This window comes from Miscanthus floridulus, chromosome 2 (genome assembly GCF_019320115.1).
Source record: "Miscanthus floridulus cultivar M001 chromosome 2, ASM1932011v1, whole genome shotgun sequence".
Classification (NCBI taxonomy): domain Eukaryota; kingdom Viridiplantae; phylum Streptophyta; class Magnoliopsida; order Poales; family Poaceae; genus Miscanthus; species Miscanthus floridulus.
This window is the reverse complement of record NC_089581.1, coordinates 45,907,271-45,925,610: the sequence shown is the minus strand read 5'-3', so window position 1 is coordinate 45,925,610 and position 18,340 is coordinate 45,907,271. Positions and strand designations below refer to the sequence as shown.

The window sequence follows — 18,340 nt, the reverse complement described above, 5'->3', positions numbered from 1 at the left end:
TGAGTTGAACATATTGGATTTCTCAAATATGTGTTGATGCACCCCCCCCCACTCATATGACATGCCTCTCCTTTGAGCAATCCAAGGTAAAAGTTGATTGGCATGGCATACATCCTTGCTAAGGACATAATTAGTGCATCTAGTCATCTCTCAATTTAATAGGCTCATTCATGAAAATCAAATAAATTTGATGATTATATGGTACCACTATTGCTTCTATGCTTATTTTGATCTAGTGATAGTATATGACATGTTTATGGGCTTGTAAACCTAGTGTTTAATCTAGAAAATGAGCTCTAAGTGTTTAACTCAATATGATACAAGATAACCCTTATTTGGAGGTGTGAAGAAGCTTGTCCTTGGATCAAACCGAGTTAAATATCTTTAACAAATGATCTAGAATGGACCAAATTTGGAAATATGATCATCACACCATTGATTGACATTGATAATCTCAACCTATCTATAATTTAAGCCTTTGTGGTCATTGATGACAAAGGGGGAGAAATAGTGCACAAAGATAGTGAAAAGACAACACAAAGGGGAAGAGAAATAAAGATACAAGTGATAGGGGGAGAACTTGACATAAGGGGAGGAATATGACAAAGGAAAGGGATCAATTAAAATTTTGAGCACACAAGTAGGGGGAGCAAGCTCATGAACTTGTATGGTGCATTTCATATGTTTGCTTGCATGGCACAAGTTTTAAATTTCAATATCCATGCTTGTGTGGTGTATGGTAGTTGTAGGTTTGAATGATAAAATGAAAAACTAGCATGCATAGGATATCTAATGATTTCATTTCCAAGTATTTCCAAGTGGTATCAAGCTAACCATGGTGCTAAGGATGGTATAATGGTGCACTCCGATTGGTATCATGCTTCAAAGGTCCATCTTTTATACCTTAGCATCATTTGGTAGACATTGTCTCCTATATTTCCTATCTAAGCATATGTGCAAGCTACAATCCAAGCTCTTAGCACATAGGTAGGGGGAGCAATTGCTACCATATGGGGTTCATGAAACTTGTCCATATCATTTTACACATGGTAAATATGCTTGGGCAAGCAACATAGATTCAATTGAATTTTAATTCATATCTTTGTGAAATGGTTGTCATCAATTACCAAAAAGGGGGAGATTGAAAGCTCTAGTTTGGTTTTGGTGAATTGATGAAACCCTAAGTGCTAACCTAGTTTATCAAGTGATCATGACATAGGTAGCACATTCCAAGTGGTGAAGCAAATAAAGATCATGACATGATGATGGTGATGCCATGGTGATGATCAAGTGTTTGGACTTGAAAAGAAGAAAGAGAAAAACAAAAGGCTCAAGGCAAAGGTATAAATGGTAGGAGCTATTTTGTTTTGGTGATCAAGACACTTAGAGAGTGTAATCACATTTAGGTTTAATAGACGTACTATTAAGAGGGGTGAAACTCGTATCGAAATGCGGTTATCAAAGTGCCACTAGATGCTCTAACTCATTGCATATGCATTTAGGATATAGTGGAGTGCTAACACCCTTGAAAATGTTTGTGAAAATATGCTAACACATGTGCACAAGGTGATACATTTGGTGGTTGGCACATTTGAGCAAGGGTTAGGAACTTCACCGGTGGAGTGTCCGCCTGTAGAGTGTGGACAGTCCGACGGTGCCATCGGCGCCCTAGACAGAAAAGATGGAGGTCACTGTAAGTGACCGGACGCTGGTCTCTATAGGACCGGCGTGTCCGGTCAGTAGCAGCTGAAGAAGCGCTGCATCGGTCATCGACCGGATGCTGGCGCTGAAGCAATCGGATGTTGGCTGGCTGTGTCCGGTCACACTGACATGGTCATAAACAGAGCAGTCGCTGAGTGACCGAACGCTGGGTGTGTCCGGTCGAGCATGACCAGACATGTCCGGTCGAAGAAATTTGTTTCTAGAACCTTACTGGAAATGATCGGACGCTAGAAGCTCAGCGTCCGGTCACTTATGCCGCAGCGTCCGGTCGACTGTTGACCGTTGAGATCGAGCAAATAGTATTCAAAGAGAGGGGACACATGGCGTGTATCATGTGACCGGACGCTGAGGGCCAGCGTCTAGTCGATCCGACCAGAGCGTCCGATCACCCCGAGTTGTGCCTAGTGAAGGGGTATAACGGCTCTATTTCGTGGGGGCTTCTATTTAAGCCCTATAGCTGGCTCAAGCTCACTCTCTTGGCCATTTGCATTGACATAGCAATCTTGTGAGCTTAGCCAAAGCCCTCCCACTCATCTCCATCATTGATTCATCATCTTTGTGAGATTGGGAGAGAATCCAAGTGCATTGCTTGAGTGTTTGCATCTAGAGGCACTTGGTGTTCGTGTTTCGCTGCGGGGTTCGCTTGTTACTCTTGGTGGTTGCCACCACCTCGATGGCTTGGAGCAGCGAGGATCGTCGAGCGGAGGGTGGTGATTGTCTCCAGCTCCGATCATGGTGATTGTGAGGGGTTCTTGACCTTTCCCCGGCAAAGAGCCAAAAGGTACTCTAGTGGATTGCTCGTGGCTTGTGTGATCCTCATCTTGTGTTGGTTGTGCGGCACCCTATCGAGGGTTTGGCGTGTGATGCCAATTAGCGCGTGAACCTCCATGTGAGTGAATCGCCACAACGAGGAGTAGCTTGTCGGTAAGCAAGTGAACCTCGGTAAAAAATCATTGTGTTCATCATTTGATTCCGAGGTGATTGGTCTTCATTGGTATTCATTCTTGTGATTGATTGGCTTCTTTCTTGACACGGCGGTATAAACAAATTGCTCACTCTCTTTACTTTACCGCAAACTAGTTGTCAAGCTCTTTAGTGTATCTAGTTGTGAGAGCTTGTTAGTTTGGTTAGTGTGGCTGTTTAGTTAGCCTTTGAGAGCACATTAACTTAGTGTAGTGTCATAGCTTTTGTGTGGATGGAAACTATATAAACTAGAATTGTGGTAGGTGGCTTGCTTTTTTAGTAGGCTAGCGTAACACTTGCTTCGCCTCATAATTATCTAACCGGTTTATTAAGTGTTGTTGTAGAAATTTTTAATAGGCTATTCACCCCCCTCTAGCCATTAGGACCTTTTAGCAGGTCATGCCGCAGCAGTAGCTTCTCATGCAGTAGTAGTTACTTGTATTCATGCAACATGTAGTCACTGCCATTGGGGCTCCTCCGCCACAGCCTTCACCCTAGATCAGCTAGCCTGCCACCACTTTTATGACTCTAGCTTTACAGCCTAGTGGGCTTTAGAGTCAGGGATAGCCAGCAGCACAGTTCCTTCACCTATAGAGCAGGAGTCCTAGTGGTTTGCCTCGCCAGTGCTAGCCCCACAGTACACACCTCTTCAGACGGGCTTCACATCGGCTCATACTTCCTTGCTGCTTGTGCCAGATACCTCAGTATCCAGGAGCCTTGGTGCTACATTCAGTGAGTTGATAGGGCAGTCTACTCCGCCATATCTACATGTCCCTAGTCCTTCCACAGTTACTCATATTACTGGGACTATAGAGACGCTCCCTTCTTCAGTTGTATCATCAGAGCCGCCTGCTACAGTCATACCTATAGAGTCACAGGCCGCACCAGTCCCTGATCCGACCCAGATCGCTTCAATGTCGCTTCCAGCCACAGAGAGGTCATACTGCTTAGAGCTCAGGATCAGATGATGATGGCACACAGTTTTAGATCGCTCAACGCACCTCAGCGCCCGACTCGTCTGCTGCAGCCCTACCGACCGACCCTTAGGTTTTGGTGTTTGATGCTAAAGGGGGAGAGGGATCGAGTATGATAGACTTAGGGAGGGGCGATACATTTAGGGGGAGCTAAGCTTATCTATTACATTTGGATCTTTATGTGTGATACATTTTTATGCATTCATGTTTACTATTATGCATTGAACTACATAAGTGTGATCGTAATCGTGATATCTATATGATATGTGACATGTGTGCTCTCTACTTGAATTATTTATATGTCATGTCACTTGGTTATGCTCATTTGCTTTGCTTCCACGCTTTACTCCGATGCAAATGAGCTTTGTCTTGTACTCATGCTTATTTCATATCTATTGAGTACATCATGTAGGCTTGGGTCATATAAGCTTGTCTAACTCTTTTGTTCTTATTGTCAAAAGCTTATATGACTCAAACATGTTGAAAACCTCATGTCTTTTACATACTCGAGATTGTATTGTCATCAATCACCAAAAAGGGGGAGATTAAAAGCATCTAGGCTCCTAGTTGAGTTTCGGTGATTAATGACAATACGTGATTACTGTGACTAACGTGTGTTTTGCAGAGGCAATTAAGTTAGGCCACGATAATGGCAATTGATTGGACAATCATGGTTGTCATGCCCCTACGATGGAAATCATTTCGGTTTTCAAAGGATGGACGACAAGGTCAAGGACGAACTAGTTCTAAGTGTCGTTTGGTGTTGAGGAGACACTTAGAGTAAGTTTAGGACTTTGTTTTCCTTTGGCCGTACTATTAAGGGGGTATGGACAGGTAGCTTGACTTAGGTGAGTCTTGTGGGTTAGGTGTGGTGCACACTTGTCAAATCCAGCACTAGGTTGCTCCTAAATAGCCCTTAGATCAATTGAAGCAAACTTCATTCACATATGATTGAGAGTTGGAAGTGAATGGAGGGTCAAATGTTGACCGGACGCTGGTTCCAGTGTGACCGGACGCTGGCGCAGAGTCCGGTCAGTACATTTGATCAAGGTGAAGTCGTCTGGATATGACCGGACGTTGAGTGAAATGCGACCGGATGCTGGGTGCCAGCGTTCGGTCAACTCCAGTAAGGTTCCAGAGAGGAAGAATCCTGATCGGACGTGTCCGGTCAGTGCTGACCGGACGCTGGTCAGGTTCCGGCTACTGACTGGACGCTGAGCAGCAAAGTGGCCGGACGTTGGGTGCCAGCGTCCGGTCAACAACAGTAAGGTTTCAGAGGGCAATTTTTGTGACCGAACGTGTCCGGTCAGTGCTGATTGGATGCTGGTCAGAGTCTGGTCATAATTTAACTGCTCGGTGGTGGGGAGAACTGACTGGAGCGTCCGGTCATCCCGCAGTGGCACATAACGGTTCGTTTTGAATGAGGGTGTATTAATAGTTCCTCTATTCACTTGAGGGATCACTTTTGCTCATTCCAACAGCTGAGAAACACCCTTGCGAGTGCCAAGAAGAGAAATGTCCTAGTGAGGTGATTGAGGTTTGAGAATCTAAGAGAGAGACCTCATTAGTGAAAGCAAGAGTAGCAAAGTATGCATCCACCCTTCTCTTTAGGCTTGTCGTGGTCAAGTGAGAGTTCATGCTTGTTACTCTTGGTGATCGCTATCACCTAGACGGCTTGGTGGTGATTGAGAGCTTGGTGATCATCCGGTGGAGCTTGTGGATGACCCAACTCAAGTTGTAAGCGGTTGTGGGTGATTCACCGCGACGGAGTGTCAAAGAATCAACCCGTACAGAACACTTGATCCTTGCGCGGATCAAGGGGGAGCTACACCCTTGCGCGGGTGCTTCAACGAGGACTAGTGGGGAGTGGCGACTCTCCGATATCTCGGCAAAACATCGTCGCGTTCCTCCTTCTCTCTTTACTTTGAGCATTTACTTTGAGCAATTCAATTATTGTCTTTACATTCGTAGAATTGCCATGCTAGAGTAGGATTGAAACATAGAGTGCAAAACTTTTGTGCGGTAGAATAATAGAAACACTTTCTAGACACAAGGGGTGAAGTAGGCTAATCGTAGGGTTTAATTAGGGCTCGTTTGGATTGAAGGAATTTCACAGGAAAATTGAAGGAATTATAAACGGAGGAAAAGAAACCGATTCGAGCGTTTGGAACGAAGGATTCGCTCAAACCCTTTCCTTCGGAATACTGTAGCCAGCAAGCAACTTCACAGGAAAGAAAAAAATCTAATCCGATCCATTGTTTTGTTTTCCTTTGCGGAAGCCCGAGGCAGCGCGAGTGAGAAGAGGAGGAAAAAAACGAGTTGTTAAGGCGAGAAGACCTTCGACCATCGCTGCCGCCATGGCTCTCTCGTCGATCTCCCGCCATAGCTCCTCGTCGGTGCTTCTCTGCGACGGACGGAGGTACGCGCTGCCATCCCCTGTGCTCGCCGCGTGCTCGCTCACCTGTTCTTGATGCTCAGATTCACTTCCACTTGCGAGCATAACGAGGATACGATAGAGATGAGAACGAGCAGAAAGGAGCGACTGGATAAGAACGTTGAGAGAAGAAAGAAGAACCATATATTGCAATAATTATGGGACCCACAGCTTGTGTGCCATGTTATCCTAAAATAGTACTAGTTATTAATACACGTATACGGAATGGATGAGAGTAAAATATACTAGTTAACATAGGATTGCAATAATTATCTCACCTTTAATTGTTGATCATCTTAATTTGACATTACTAATATATAGTCAGTACTCATATTTGCCTAAATCTTATGATTCCTATGTTATGAATTCCTGCGTTCCAAACAGTCTAAACTTTTTAATCCTGTGTTTTGAAATCATGTAGTTTTTCGCTTTTCATTCTATCTTATTCCTGTGTTTTTTCCTATTCCTCTATTTTGAATTCATTTGTTCCAAACAGGCCCTTATTACAAAAAAAAAAAATAGAATTAGCCCAATTCACCCTCCTCTTGAGCATCTTGATCCTTTCACATGGTTTAGAAATCGTAGCGTTTTCAAAACCATAGTGTTTTAATCAAGAAAAAGAAGTTTAGAGTGAAGTTTTCAAAAACCATGGTTTAGAACCCACTTGGTTTTGAAGTCTTTTTTAGTTTTCAGAAGTTCAATCTACACCTTTTCTTTTTCTAAACCATGGTTTCGCATATTAATGGGTTCTAAAACTGTAGTTTCTTAGTACTACCACATACAAAGCAAGGTCTTGGTGTTGTGGCTAATCTATAAACTTCGGAAAAGTTTGCACTCTCTTGAGAGTAAATGTAGTGATCACCTGAGAGTAATAATAATAATAATAATAATAACAATATATAAAAGGGAATTGCTATATATCCGTTTGACAGATTTTAGGATTCTGAACCGCTAGATGTAAAAGCAACCATCGGATTTCCTTCTCCAACCTCTCTTCCATCTTCCCCCAGGAATCGTGCTCCCAATCCGCCCCATCCGCCGCCGGCACCACCATGCTCCTTCTTCACCAAGTGGGAGGCGACAGATCCGTCTTCTAGCTCTTGCGGCACCGTGCAAGGAGCCGGCCGGCGAGGAGCGCGGCTCCGGTGGCCCCAGAAGTGGAAGGGGCGCGGGCTCCGGCGGTCCGACGTGTGGAAGGCGAGCGCGTCTCCGGGCTGAGGACACCGAAGGCCGAGCGCACCGGAGGCCAGTAACCTGCAGCGGCGTACGGAGCTCTTATCTCGGCACAATCCACCCCTCCCGACGGGATAGAATCCGTGGGATAAGAGGTCCGAATTTCCCTTTCCCCTAAGTATGGTCGCAAATTCTTTCCATTGCTGTTTCTGATCTAATTAATTTGATCAACCGTAGGAGCAATACCCTTTTGTTTGTCTGCTAAATTTGAGTACACAAGTACTTAAGCTGCTGGATTTGTAGTGGTAAACACGGTGGATTAGAGGTGTGGGGAAATGTACCGTGGGGGCCTTGACCGCTTCAAGAAGGCACAGACCTTGGAGCCCTTCTCAGTGAAGGAGTCAGGCACCAAGAACGCAGCTGCAGCTGCAGGAACAGCTAAAGCACCACCGGCTCCGTTGACACTGCCACATAATTCTAATTTTGTGCCGGGTCAGAATCACCAAAGTCCGCAAGGCACCAGCTCAAGGGTGGCTGGGCAAGATGGTGTTGCTCCTGGCCATGTTGGGACACAGGTCGGTGGAGGGCAGTCGACGTGGCAACCTCCGGACTGGGCGATTGAGCCGCGCCCTGGTGTCTACTATCTTGATGTGGTGAAAGATGGGGAGGCCATTGACAGGATCAATCTGGACAACAAGAGGCATCTATTCGGGAGGCAGGTTCCTGCTTGTGACTTCGTGTTGGACCACCAGTCTGTGTCGCGTCAGCATGCTGCTGTTATCCCACACAGGAATGGAAGGTTAGGACCCTCATGTCTGATCACTTGCAATTCTATTCTATGTTCTTATGTATCCCATGTTTAGTAAGGCACATTTCTTTAGACTTTATTTATTCCCTGAATGACAAATTTTCTAGCATCTCATGATTAACTTCTTTTGTGAGTACCACCAGGCTGATAGATGTGCCTGCTTTTTATAGTTTGACGGGTTCGTGCATCATACCACATATGAAGATACCTTGTTATCATAGGCAAAATCATTTTCAGTGGAGTACCACTGAATGCACACATGTAAAATGAAATGCATCTTAGTAGTCTGATCATTGCCCGTGTGTTGCAACGGGAGAAAAAAAATCAACATGGAAACATGCTGGTTTGAGATCACCAAACACTATAACCCACCTAATGCGTTAGCAACATGCTATTTCTAGATACATTGAAATACATGAGCATCATCTTACATATCGATATCTAATCAAGCATAAATAAAGAACACTAAAATACATAATTCTAGTCAAAGGAAGCAAGTATTTTCAGCAGGGTCGAGGACCAATGTTTTTCTTGTTAAGTGACGTATGATGTATCACACCCCATACACAAACTTCTCTCAGGTATGGTTTATTTGAGAACAAGCAATGGCAATGTATATTCCAGTGTAGAAGCAACAGTGTTGTGTAATTTACAAGGAACTAAGAAAGGGAACAATATCTACAAGCCTGACATACCCACATTGCCAAAAATCTAAGTTTGCTGGTTTTGCTTAATGCTTACTACTACTAATGGCAAAACTGGCTGTGCTTACCACCCAGCCTCATGTGTTTATTGAGCTGATCAAATTCACATCAATTTGCATGTACACCCGCCTGCTTGCCATCTAACTTGCCATTAATTATGCTGCATTGCTTCTTGTCTCCCCGCAAAATGTTATGGTAACCACCAGTATCGCCATCTGCTCAACCACCCTAATCTCTTCAGATAAGATGATAGAGCTAAATCTGCAAGTTTATCTATACATGCTTATTACCATCCGTTAATTTGGCAATTCCATTTCCTTGGAACTCTGAACTCAGCAAGGATAATCAACAAAAGATGCATCACTGAATCAAAGCACATCAGAGCAGCAGCATCCCATCTCCTCACTGAATTGTCCTTGTGAGTCTGGACTTGGAGATGAAGAGGGTGTCAGTGCAGTTGAGGTGGCACAGCTTGAGCAGCTCCCACGCTTTCTGCTTCAGCTCTGGTGCACAGCCACTTTGGATGACAAGTAGAAGCTTCATGGTCAACCCAGCCTCCACGGCAGCAGGTGCACACTCTTCAGGAGCCATCCGACACACCGTCCACAACATTGACAGCGCCCGTCGCATTCATGCCTCTGAAACTCTCATCAGCATGCGGACAACATTGGGTATCGTCTGTGGACAATCCTTAAGAGCCGTCCTCCCCTCTGGAACTGCAGACAGGGCATCCAAGATGTCCAAGGCCGGCTCGACACACTCCGTTGCTGACTCCGGCAATAATTCCACCAGCTGCGGTACCACACCTACGCTAACAATCATACTCCTTGCTGGCCTGTGGACCGCACAGATTGAATTCAGCAGCTCAAGCCCCGCGACCACACCATCTGGATGCTGCTTGTCCCGGATGAGGCGCTTGAAACAAACCAAGACTCTCGAGCTCGCGGTGCTGTGGGGGGCCACCTATACGGATCCGTCCTCCACCTCTGCAAACGCCGCGGCAGCCATGTCTGGGGCAGGAGGGGTGCCAACTGGGTAAAGCGGGGAGGGGTGGGGAGGTAATGGGGCAAAGGTGGGACGGTGTGGTTTTTCTTTCGTTTGTGGGGAAAAAAACGGGTGTGGAGGGGCGGACGAGCCAGAGAGGCACGCCGAAGGGGTGTGTGGACGTAAGCGCTCTGCGGTTTTTAGGACTAGAGATATCTTTGTTCTCTTGCCTTCGGTTATTTTATAGACACAGGCGTGTTTCCTTGGAACTTTTCTGCCAAAGAAATGCATGTCACGCTGGAAGATGGTTTCTATTGTCTTTCTTTACCATTGTGACTTAGGTGTATAATTATCTGCTACTCTATACTTGCATTTATGTCTCAGAAACATTTTCCAGTTATTGTTGGTTCTTATATCACTTTATCAGCTTTTTTTAACCAAAAACTCATTCCATGAAAATTAACTAACAAAGAGGGTATTATATTCTGTATTCTTTTTTTTAATCTGTAATGAACTATGGTGCTCCTAGATGTTCATGACATTGGTTCTGTATCCCATGAAGTTTTAATTATTTGTAAAATTAATTTACTTTAGGTTGAAATTTGGAATGAATTCCATAATTCCTGTGCTCCATTTGAATAACTTCGTTGGTTTGTGCATTTGTAGACCCATAAGGAATACCATGTGAACTTTTTTTTGTCAGAAATCATCCCCTGAACTTCTTTTTGTCTTACTGTACATTATTGTATTAGACTGCTAGGTTTACTACTAACCGCATGTCCTTGCTTTTCTATTTTAGCATCTATGTTATCGACTTGGGATCAGTTCATGGCACGTTTGTTGCGAATGAGAGATTAACAAAAGACAACCCTGTTGAACTTGAGGTTGGACAGTCACTTCGCTTTGCTGCATCAACCAGAACCTATATCCTGCGAAAGAACACAGCTACTCTATTCCCAACTCCTAGCCTTCCATCAGATGTCAGTTTGCCATCTCCTCCAGATCCCAATGATGAAGATGGTGTTGTGGCATACAATACAGTACTTAACCGCTATGGTATTAGTAAATCTGACATATTATCCAGTTCCAAAGATTCTTCAGGAGGTGCCTCTAGAGCAAATGATGATAAACATGCAGTTGAAAGGCCCTTGAAGAGAAGTAAAAAGCACAGAGTGTCATTTAGAGATCAGGTTGGAGGAGAACTTATCCAAGTGGTTGGGATTTCAGATGGTGCAGATGTTGGAACTGAACCGGGCCCTATAGGTGTGAAGGAAGGTAGTCTTGTTGGGAAGTATGAATCTCTTGTACAGGTTACTGTCATACCGAAGGGAAAGGAGCAAGCATCACCAAAAGAATGTACCTCTACCTCAACGAGTGGGGTAACGGATAAGCTACAAGAGGTGCTTAAAAAAATAAAGAGCACAACAAGACCTGGAATTTACGATGACCTTTATGGGGATTCTGTTCCAGCAAAAGTGGGCTCATCTTGGGCATACAAATCAGATGATCTGTCAGATAAAGCCCAACCTGTTGAGGAGAAGACACATAGCATGAATTTAAACACGAATTCAGCCGATGACAGTGATGACTTGTTTGGTGACTCGTGATTCAGAATTGTCAGTGGATACAAGAAAATGTATTCTTCAGAATTTCATGGCAGAGTTTCATTTGTTAGAGGCCTTTTTTTTGCTTAGTTACACATGATTGTACCCTGCTGCAAATCAAGGTATGTTCTTTTGCCTAATGTTAGCAACTTAAGGACATGCTTTCTTATAGTGATGCTCATGGTGAGTTTAACCTTCCCCCACCCTTCCCTTTTTTTTTCCTATTAATCACGGGCCTAGTGCAAGCGGTAGAGTCTTACCGCCTGTGACCAGAAGGTCCCGGGTTCGAGTCGCGGTCTCCTCGTATTGCACAAGCGAGGGTAAGGCTTGCCACTGACGCCCTTCCCCATACCCCGCACAGAGTGGGAGCTCTCTGCACTGGGTACGCCCTTAATCACTTTGGTGAATTTTGTCCTCCGCTGTTTCTTTTACCCAACCTGCTGTTATAAGTCCTTAGTGTTGTCCATGATACATTTTGAGTTGGTCTGATGTGCTTCCGTCTTTGTGGTGATATCCTTGGCTTGACACGAATTTAAAGCTGAACATGAAGCGCAGGGGATCTACATTTGCATCCTGGGCATTTCCTGTGTTGTTTCTTAATATAGGGAAACTCTCTTGCCTTGTTCATGAGAAAAAGTTGTATGCTTGCATCATGTTCTCGTTGAGTCTTTGGCCAGCCAGGCTTTTGATGGGACTTTTTCACTGGCTTAATCAAAAGCCCTATCAATTTGCCAAATGTGTACACACATGACGACTACTTGCACCATAGGTATCCTCAGACCATATGAGGAAGCTGCAACAAACGCTCACTCCTCACTCAATTGGGCTAACTCGGGCCGCAACACGGTGGCTATACCCATCAGGTGCACTATGGAGGTGCATTGTCTTTTTTTTTTTGAAAACTCCTAAGTATGTATTAGGGGGCTTATCATGAATCCATTAAAGATAAGTTTTGTATAATTAATATTTTTCTTAGATGCTGATGCATTTGTATAAACTTGATCATTAAGAAGTTTGACTTAGGGCAAACTAAAACAAAACACTCTCTCACACACACTGTCTCTCTCTCACATAAACACGTGTAGAGTGAGTATTTTCTGGCTTAGATACATAAGCCGGCTGAAGCTGTTTTGTTGTGAGAGAAAATACTGTAGATTCTAGCTGATAAGCCGGCTGATAAGTTCAAGCGAACAGGGCCTCTATTCCCATGTATCGGGGTCATCGTACTTCGGGTATCTCAAGACACCGAATAGCTAGCCGCATGGGCGGTCCACATAGGCCCAATTAGCGCAGGCCTAGCAGCCGTGGTTCACCAAAGCTACAAACGCCCTGGGCCAAGCACCAAGCCATGAGGTCCATCACGACCTCTCCCACCTCCTTTCGCCACGTGCTGTGCAGCATCGCACGATCTCTCCTCCGTCTCGACCCCTGAAAGGGAGCAGAGAGAGGTCGAGCTTTGATAAGTACAACAGCCCTGACAGGGGCAGGCATGCTCCACTCACTCCGCTAGGACTAAGGGGACAGCTATCCCTCATCTCAGGACAGACGCCATCCCTGTGTCATCCCACACGGACAAGACAAATATGGCCTGACAAGACGGGTGTACGGCCCCACTCGCTACGGGATGGGGCACATAACCCCGCCCTTGACTTTCGAGACCAACAAGCCACCGGGGACCTCGACCTCGCAATCCGAGATTGAGGCCATTGGCACTACGACCAGCAAAGGCGACCGACGACCTGGGGGAGGCTACCTGCTCCCACACTGTCGCCACGACGCCACCAGGAGAACTGGAGATGATGACAAAGGCCACGGCAAGATCACGTCGCACAAGATAGTTGTTGAACCACCACCATGCCAACTGTGCCATCATGGTCGGCTCTGTAGCATCACACCATGCCACGCCGTGACGTGAGAGCAAGACCCCAGCGGAGACCACACCCGAACGTGCGTCGACGCTAAGATAAGACAGGCTTGCTTGCGAGCCAAGCTTACTAGCTTCTCCCTTCCTTAGGCTCACGACCACTCGGGTGGGAGAACCCCTCTCTCTGTATGTAACCTGGCCCTCGGACACTATATAAGGGCGGCCAGGCCTCTCATCCAAGGGGATGGACTCTCGAGACTTCATTCAGGCAGTCGTTCACCTCACTCCTCCTACCTCTTTCCCTTAGGCCGTGTTTAGTTCGCGAAAATTTGGGAATTTGGCTATCGTAGCATTTTTATTTTTATTTGGCAATTAGTGTTCAATCATGGACTAATTAGGCTCAAAACGTTCGTCTCGCGATTTCCAACCAAAATGTGCAATTAGTTTTTTTCGTCTACATTTAATGCTCCATGCACGTATCGCAACATTCAATGTGATGGCTACTGTAGCACTTTTTTAGAAAACTTTTTGGAACTAAACGTGGCCTTAGCTTACACACCTCATTGTAAGAGCATTCAACCGAGGAACATGAACTCGAGCTCTCTCTGAGACTGGACGTAGGGTTTCGGCTTAAACCAATATAATTTCTTGTGTCTTTGGATGTTACCATCGTCTTCCTAGAGCAGCGCGACACACGTATAAATTCACTAGTCGGTTGAGAAAACACCAACACCATGTTTAATATATCACCTTGCGTATAGGCGCATACTTATTTATCAGTTTCGATTATGCTTATATACTCATTTAAAGATACTCTAAATCTTGCTCGAAAGGAGCTCGTATTTTTCAGTATATTGTTATAATGTTATAATACCATAATACTAATATATAAGTATAATCATATACACTATTTTTACTTACATACTTGGCATTTTTATTAATTAATATAATAATATACTCTTTCTTCTTGCGAGTATTTAATTTTGTACATATAATTCGTTGGTCTATATTGTTTCAAAAAAAATCGTTGGTCTATACACCCTTTAAACCTTGAGATACAAGTATACAGTACAACGCTACATCCCTCCGCAAAACGTGGAGTCCAGCACATGGCCTCAGGGTGTTTAGTTCGTGAAATGAAAATTTCTGGATGTCACATCGGATGTTTCGGGGATGTTGGAAGGGGTTTTCGGATACTAATAAAAAAAACTAATTACATAGCTCGTCTGGAAACAGCGAGACGAATTTATTAAGCCTAATTAATCCATCATTAACGAATGTTAGTTACTGTAGCACTTATATCTAATCATGGACTAATTAGTCTTAAAACATTCGTCTCGTGATTTTCAACCAAACTATGTAATTAGTTTTTTTCATCTATATTTAATACTCCATGCACATGCTAAGTTTGGAGTGAAAATTTTTAGGAACTAAGGTCTTGTTTAGATTGTGGTTAGAAATCAGTATTTGGCACTGTAGCATTTTTGTTTGTATTTGATAATTATTGTCCAATCATGGCCTAACTAGACTCAAAAGATTCGTCTCGTAATTTATAATCAAACTGTGTAATTAGTTATTTTTTTATCTACATTTAATACTCCATACATATATCAAAGATTTGATACGATGAAGAGAGAGCGAAAAAACTTACCATCTAAACCAGGCCTAAGCCCGGCCTCAGCCTCACGAGCGGATCTTCACCGTGCCACATGCAGGGCACAGTTCTCCAGAGAGAGACAAAACACAGAGCGTGTTTAGCCTGTGTTTAGCTGCCCTTAAAATTTTCAAAAAGTGCTACAGTATTCATCACATCGAATCTTGCAATACGTACATGGAGCATTAAATGTAGACGAAAAAAACTAATTGCACAGTTTGGTGGGAAATTGCGAGACGAACATTTTGAGCCTAATTAGTCCATGATTGAACACTAATTGCCAAATAAAAACGAAAATGCTACAGTAGCCAAAATTCCAAACTTCTCTCAACTAAACACGCTTGTTCCCACCCCAAAATCCAAAAAAGTGCTACAGTACCCATCACATTGAATCTTGCGATACATGTATGGAGCATTAAATGTAGACGAAAAAAAACTAATTGCACAGTTTGGTTGGAAATTGCGAGACGAACGTTTTGAGCCTAATTAGTCAACGATTGAATACTATTTGCCAAATAAAAACGAAAGTGCTACAGTAGCCCAAATTCCCAAATTTGGACAACTAAACATGCTCACAGAACATGATTGATACATATACACATGATGTGACCGGATAAAGTGAAAGTGTTGTTTAGGCTGTGTTTAGTTTATGAATTTTGGGAATTTGGCTACTGTAGTATTTGCGTTTTTATTTGACAATTAATGTTCAATCATGGACTAATTAGGCTCAAAATGTTTGTCTCGCAATTTCCAACCAAACTATGTAATTGGTTTTTTCGTTTACATTTAATGCTCCATGCACGTATCGCAAGATTTGATGTAATGACTATTGTAGCACTTTCTGAGAAACTTTTTGGAACTAAACAAGCACTTAGTGGAGTGAAAGCGTTTTTAATCCAGGTGCAGATCAAGTTTGAGACCTGTGCTTAACTGAAATATCTCATGATAATAGGTAAACCACAGAAGTTGACAGGCTAGCTAACAGAGGGAGAGACAAAATGTTGTCTTGGAGGAACGCAGGGCAGGGCACACCGCACGGCATATTGGAGATTTGGAGTGTACTCCTATATACTAGTAATCTAGTATATGTTAACATCAACTCATCGTGATCTCCGCAATATATATATTGTTACTACATTCGCAAATCGATTGAGCTCCAAACAGCCAGGTGTGGCCAAATGGATGCCGTGACACTCTCCCTAATCCTCATCTTCCTCCTCGTCATCCGCAAGCTCACCAGGAGCTACTACACCGCCTCACCACCATCGCCCACGCCCGCCAGGTCGAAGGCGGCGGCGGCACTGCGGCTGCCACCGGGGCCATGGCAGCTGCCGCTCATCGGCAGCCTGCACCACCTCCTGCTGTCGCGCTTCAGCGACCTGCCGCACCAGGCGCTGCGCGAGATGTCTGGCACCTACGGCCCGCTCATGCTGCTCCGCTTCGGCTCCGTGCCCACGCTGGTGGCGTCCTCCGCCGAGGCCGCCAGGGAGGTGATGCGGACCCACGACGTGGCCTTCTGCAGCCGGTACCTGAGCGCCACCCTGGACATCATCAGCTGCGGCGGCAGGGACATCCTCTTCTCCCCCTACAACGACCGCTGGCGCGACCTCCGCAAGGTGTGCATGCTGGAGCTCTTCAACCCGCGCCGCGTGCTCTCGTTCCGGACCGTCCGGGAGGAGGAGGTGGCGCGCCTCCTCCGCTCCATCTCGGACCAGTGTGGTGGCCATCATACCGGCGGCGGCGGCGGCATCAACCTCAGCGACGGCATCTGCCGCATGGTGAACGACGTCGTCGTGCGGACCGCCATCGGCGACCGGTGCAAGCACCGTGACGAGTTCCTGCACGAGCTCGACGAGGCCGTGCGGCTCACCGGCGGGTTCAGCCTGGCTGACCTGTACCCGTCGTCGCGGCTCGTGCGCCGGTTCAGCGTTGCCGCCCGAGACATGGGAAGGTGCCAGAAGAACGTGTACCGCATCATCGAGAGCATCATCCATGAGCGCAAGGTGGCCGCCACGCGTGTGCCGGCGGAGCGAGACGACGACGACGACCTCCTCGGCGTCCTCCTCAGGCTGCAGAGGGAAGGTGGCCTGCAGTTCCCTCTCACCAACGAGATAGTCAGCACCGTCATTTTCGTAAGATCGTCAGATCGATGTCATCACCTTGCATTATATTCTTCGCTTTATAATTTCATCAGTCACCTTCTCCTTCATCAACATGACCATATTATACATATATACAAATTAACTGTAGGATATTTTTGCTGCCGGGAGTGAGACGTCATCAACAGTGCTAGCGTGGGCCATGTCAGAGCTTGTGAAGAACCCATGGGTGCTGCACAAGGCGCAATCAGAGGTGAGGGAGACGTTCAAGGGACAGGAGAAGTTAACCGAAGACGACATGTCCAGGTTAAGCTACCTGCACCTGGTGATCAAGGAGGCGTTACGGCTGCACGCGCCGGTGCCATTCCTGCTGCCCCGGCAGTGCCGAGAGGCGTGCCAGGTCATGGGCTACGACGTGCCGAAGGGCACCAAGGTGTTCGTGAACGTCTGGGCGATCGCGAGGGACGACAAGTTTTGGGGCGACGGCGAGGTGTTCAGGCCAGAACGATTTGAAAGTAGCAGTGTCGATTTCAGGGGTAATGACTTCGAGTTCACCCCGTTCGGGGCAGGCAGGAGGATCTGCCCTGGCATCACACACGGGCTGGCCAACATGGAGCTCGTGCTCGCTAGCCTTCTCTATCACTTCGACTGGGAGCAGCCCGGTGGCGCCGGCTCTGGAGACCTTGACATGACAGAGGCCTTTGGTATAACGTTGAGAAGGAAGTCCAAGCTCATGCTCAAGGCCATACCTCATGTTAATTAGTTCATTCATGTCAAAACTAAGTAGTTGTTCTGTGCTATGATGCATGGATAAAAAATAAATGCATTTTTTTCCCACTTGCGCTTCTAGCCGATGGATCAAACATCAAAGTCACTGTCTAGTTGAGTGCAATTGTAGTTTCCACCAATTTGGAACCACCACATGTGTATCGTTTGATATTTCAGTTTTGATGTAATCCATTTTGCTGCAAATGTTCGCCACCTATTTAGTTCGGTTACAAAAACCAGCCTACAGAGTGCATTCTTAACACCAATTCGACATGTTTCGATCTATTTGGACCACAAATGTAGTTTTTTGTCAAAATTATTATATGCTTCTAATAAGACTATAAGGGCCGATGGAAGTGTAAACACGTTGAATTGCAATACAGCCAGCGGTGTGGGTCGTTGATGTGTCTTTGTTGGGTGGGCTGTGTTGATCCGCTTCTTTTTTCATTCGGAACAGTATTTTTCTCTCACAAATTCCTTCAGCATTCCTCCAAACCATCCAAATTCCTCCAAGCGAACAGTCCGATGTCTCAATCTAATCGGTTGGTATAGTCTTTGTAGCTTTTAGTTCTTAGCTCTATTGTTGTTT

At 45.3% G+C, this 18,340-nt stretch overlaps 2 protein-coding genes across 2 annotated transcripts; both read left to right on the top strand.

Annotated features, from left to right (window-relative positions):
- The first annotated feature begins 7,055 nt into the window (after positions 1-7,055).
- Positions 7,056-11,564, top strand: LOC136523155 (protein phosphatase 1 regulatory inhibitor subunit PPP1R8 homolog). The gene is made up of 3 exons (XM_066516938.1): positions 7,056-7,421; positions 7,504-8,065; positions 10,562-11,564. Exons 2-3 carry the CDS (start codon positions 7,602-7,604, stop codon positions 11,367-11,369), a joined length of 1,272 nt encoding a protein of 423 aa, XP_066373035.1. The 5' UTR covers positions 7,056-7,421; positions 7,504-7,601; the 3' UTR covers positions 11,370-11,564.
- A 51-nt stretch (positions 11,565-11,615) lies between these two features.
- LOC136523146 (dolabradiene monooxygenase-like) lies at positions 11,616-18,000 on the top strand. Its single transcript, XM_066516929.1, has 3 exons — positions 11,616-11,748; positions 15,837-17,016; positions 17,135-18,000. Exons 2-3 carry the CDS (start codon positions 16,063-16,065, stop codon positions 17,744-17,746), a joined length of 1,566 nt encoding a protein of 521 aa, XP_066373026.1. The 5' UTR covers positions 11,616-11,748; positions 15,837-16,062; the 3' UTR covers positions 17,747-18,000.
- Positions 18,001-18,340: the final 340 nt, after the last annotated feature.

Bases quoted from the DNA above. Each gene is read 5' to 3' on its own strand.
- LOC136523155 (XM_066516938.1), top strand. From the start codon at position 7,602: ATGTACCGTGGGGGCCTTGACCGCTTCAAGAAGGCACAGACCTTGGAG. The intron at 8,066-10,561 runs GTTAGGACCCTC...TTTCTATTTTAG, and splicing joins ATCCCACACAGGAATGGAAG to CATCTATGTTATCGACTTGG.
- LOC136523146 (XM_066516929.1), top strand. From the start codon at position 16,063: ATGGATGCCGTGACACTCTCCCTAATCCTCATCTTCCTCCTCGTCATC. The intron at 17,017-17,134 runs GTAAGATCGTCA...AATTAACTGTAG, and splicing joins TAGTCAGCACCGTCATTTTC to GATATTTTTGCTGCCGGGAG.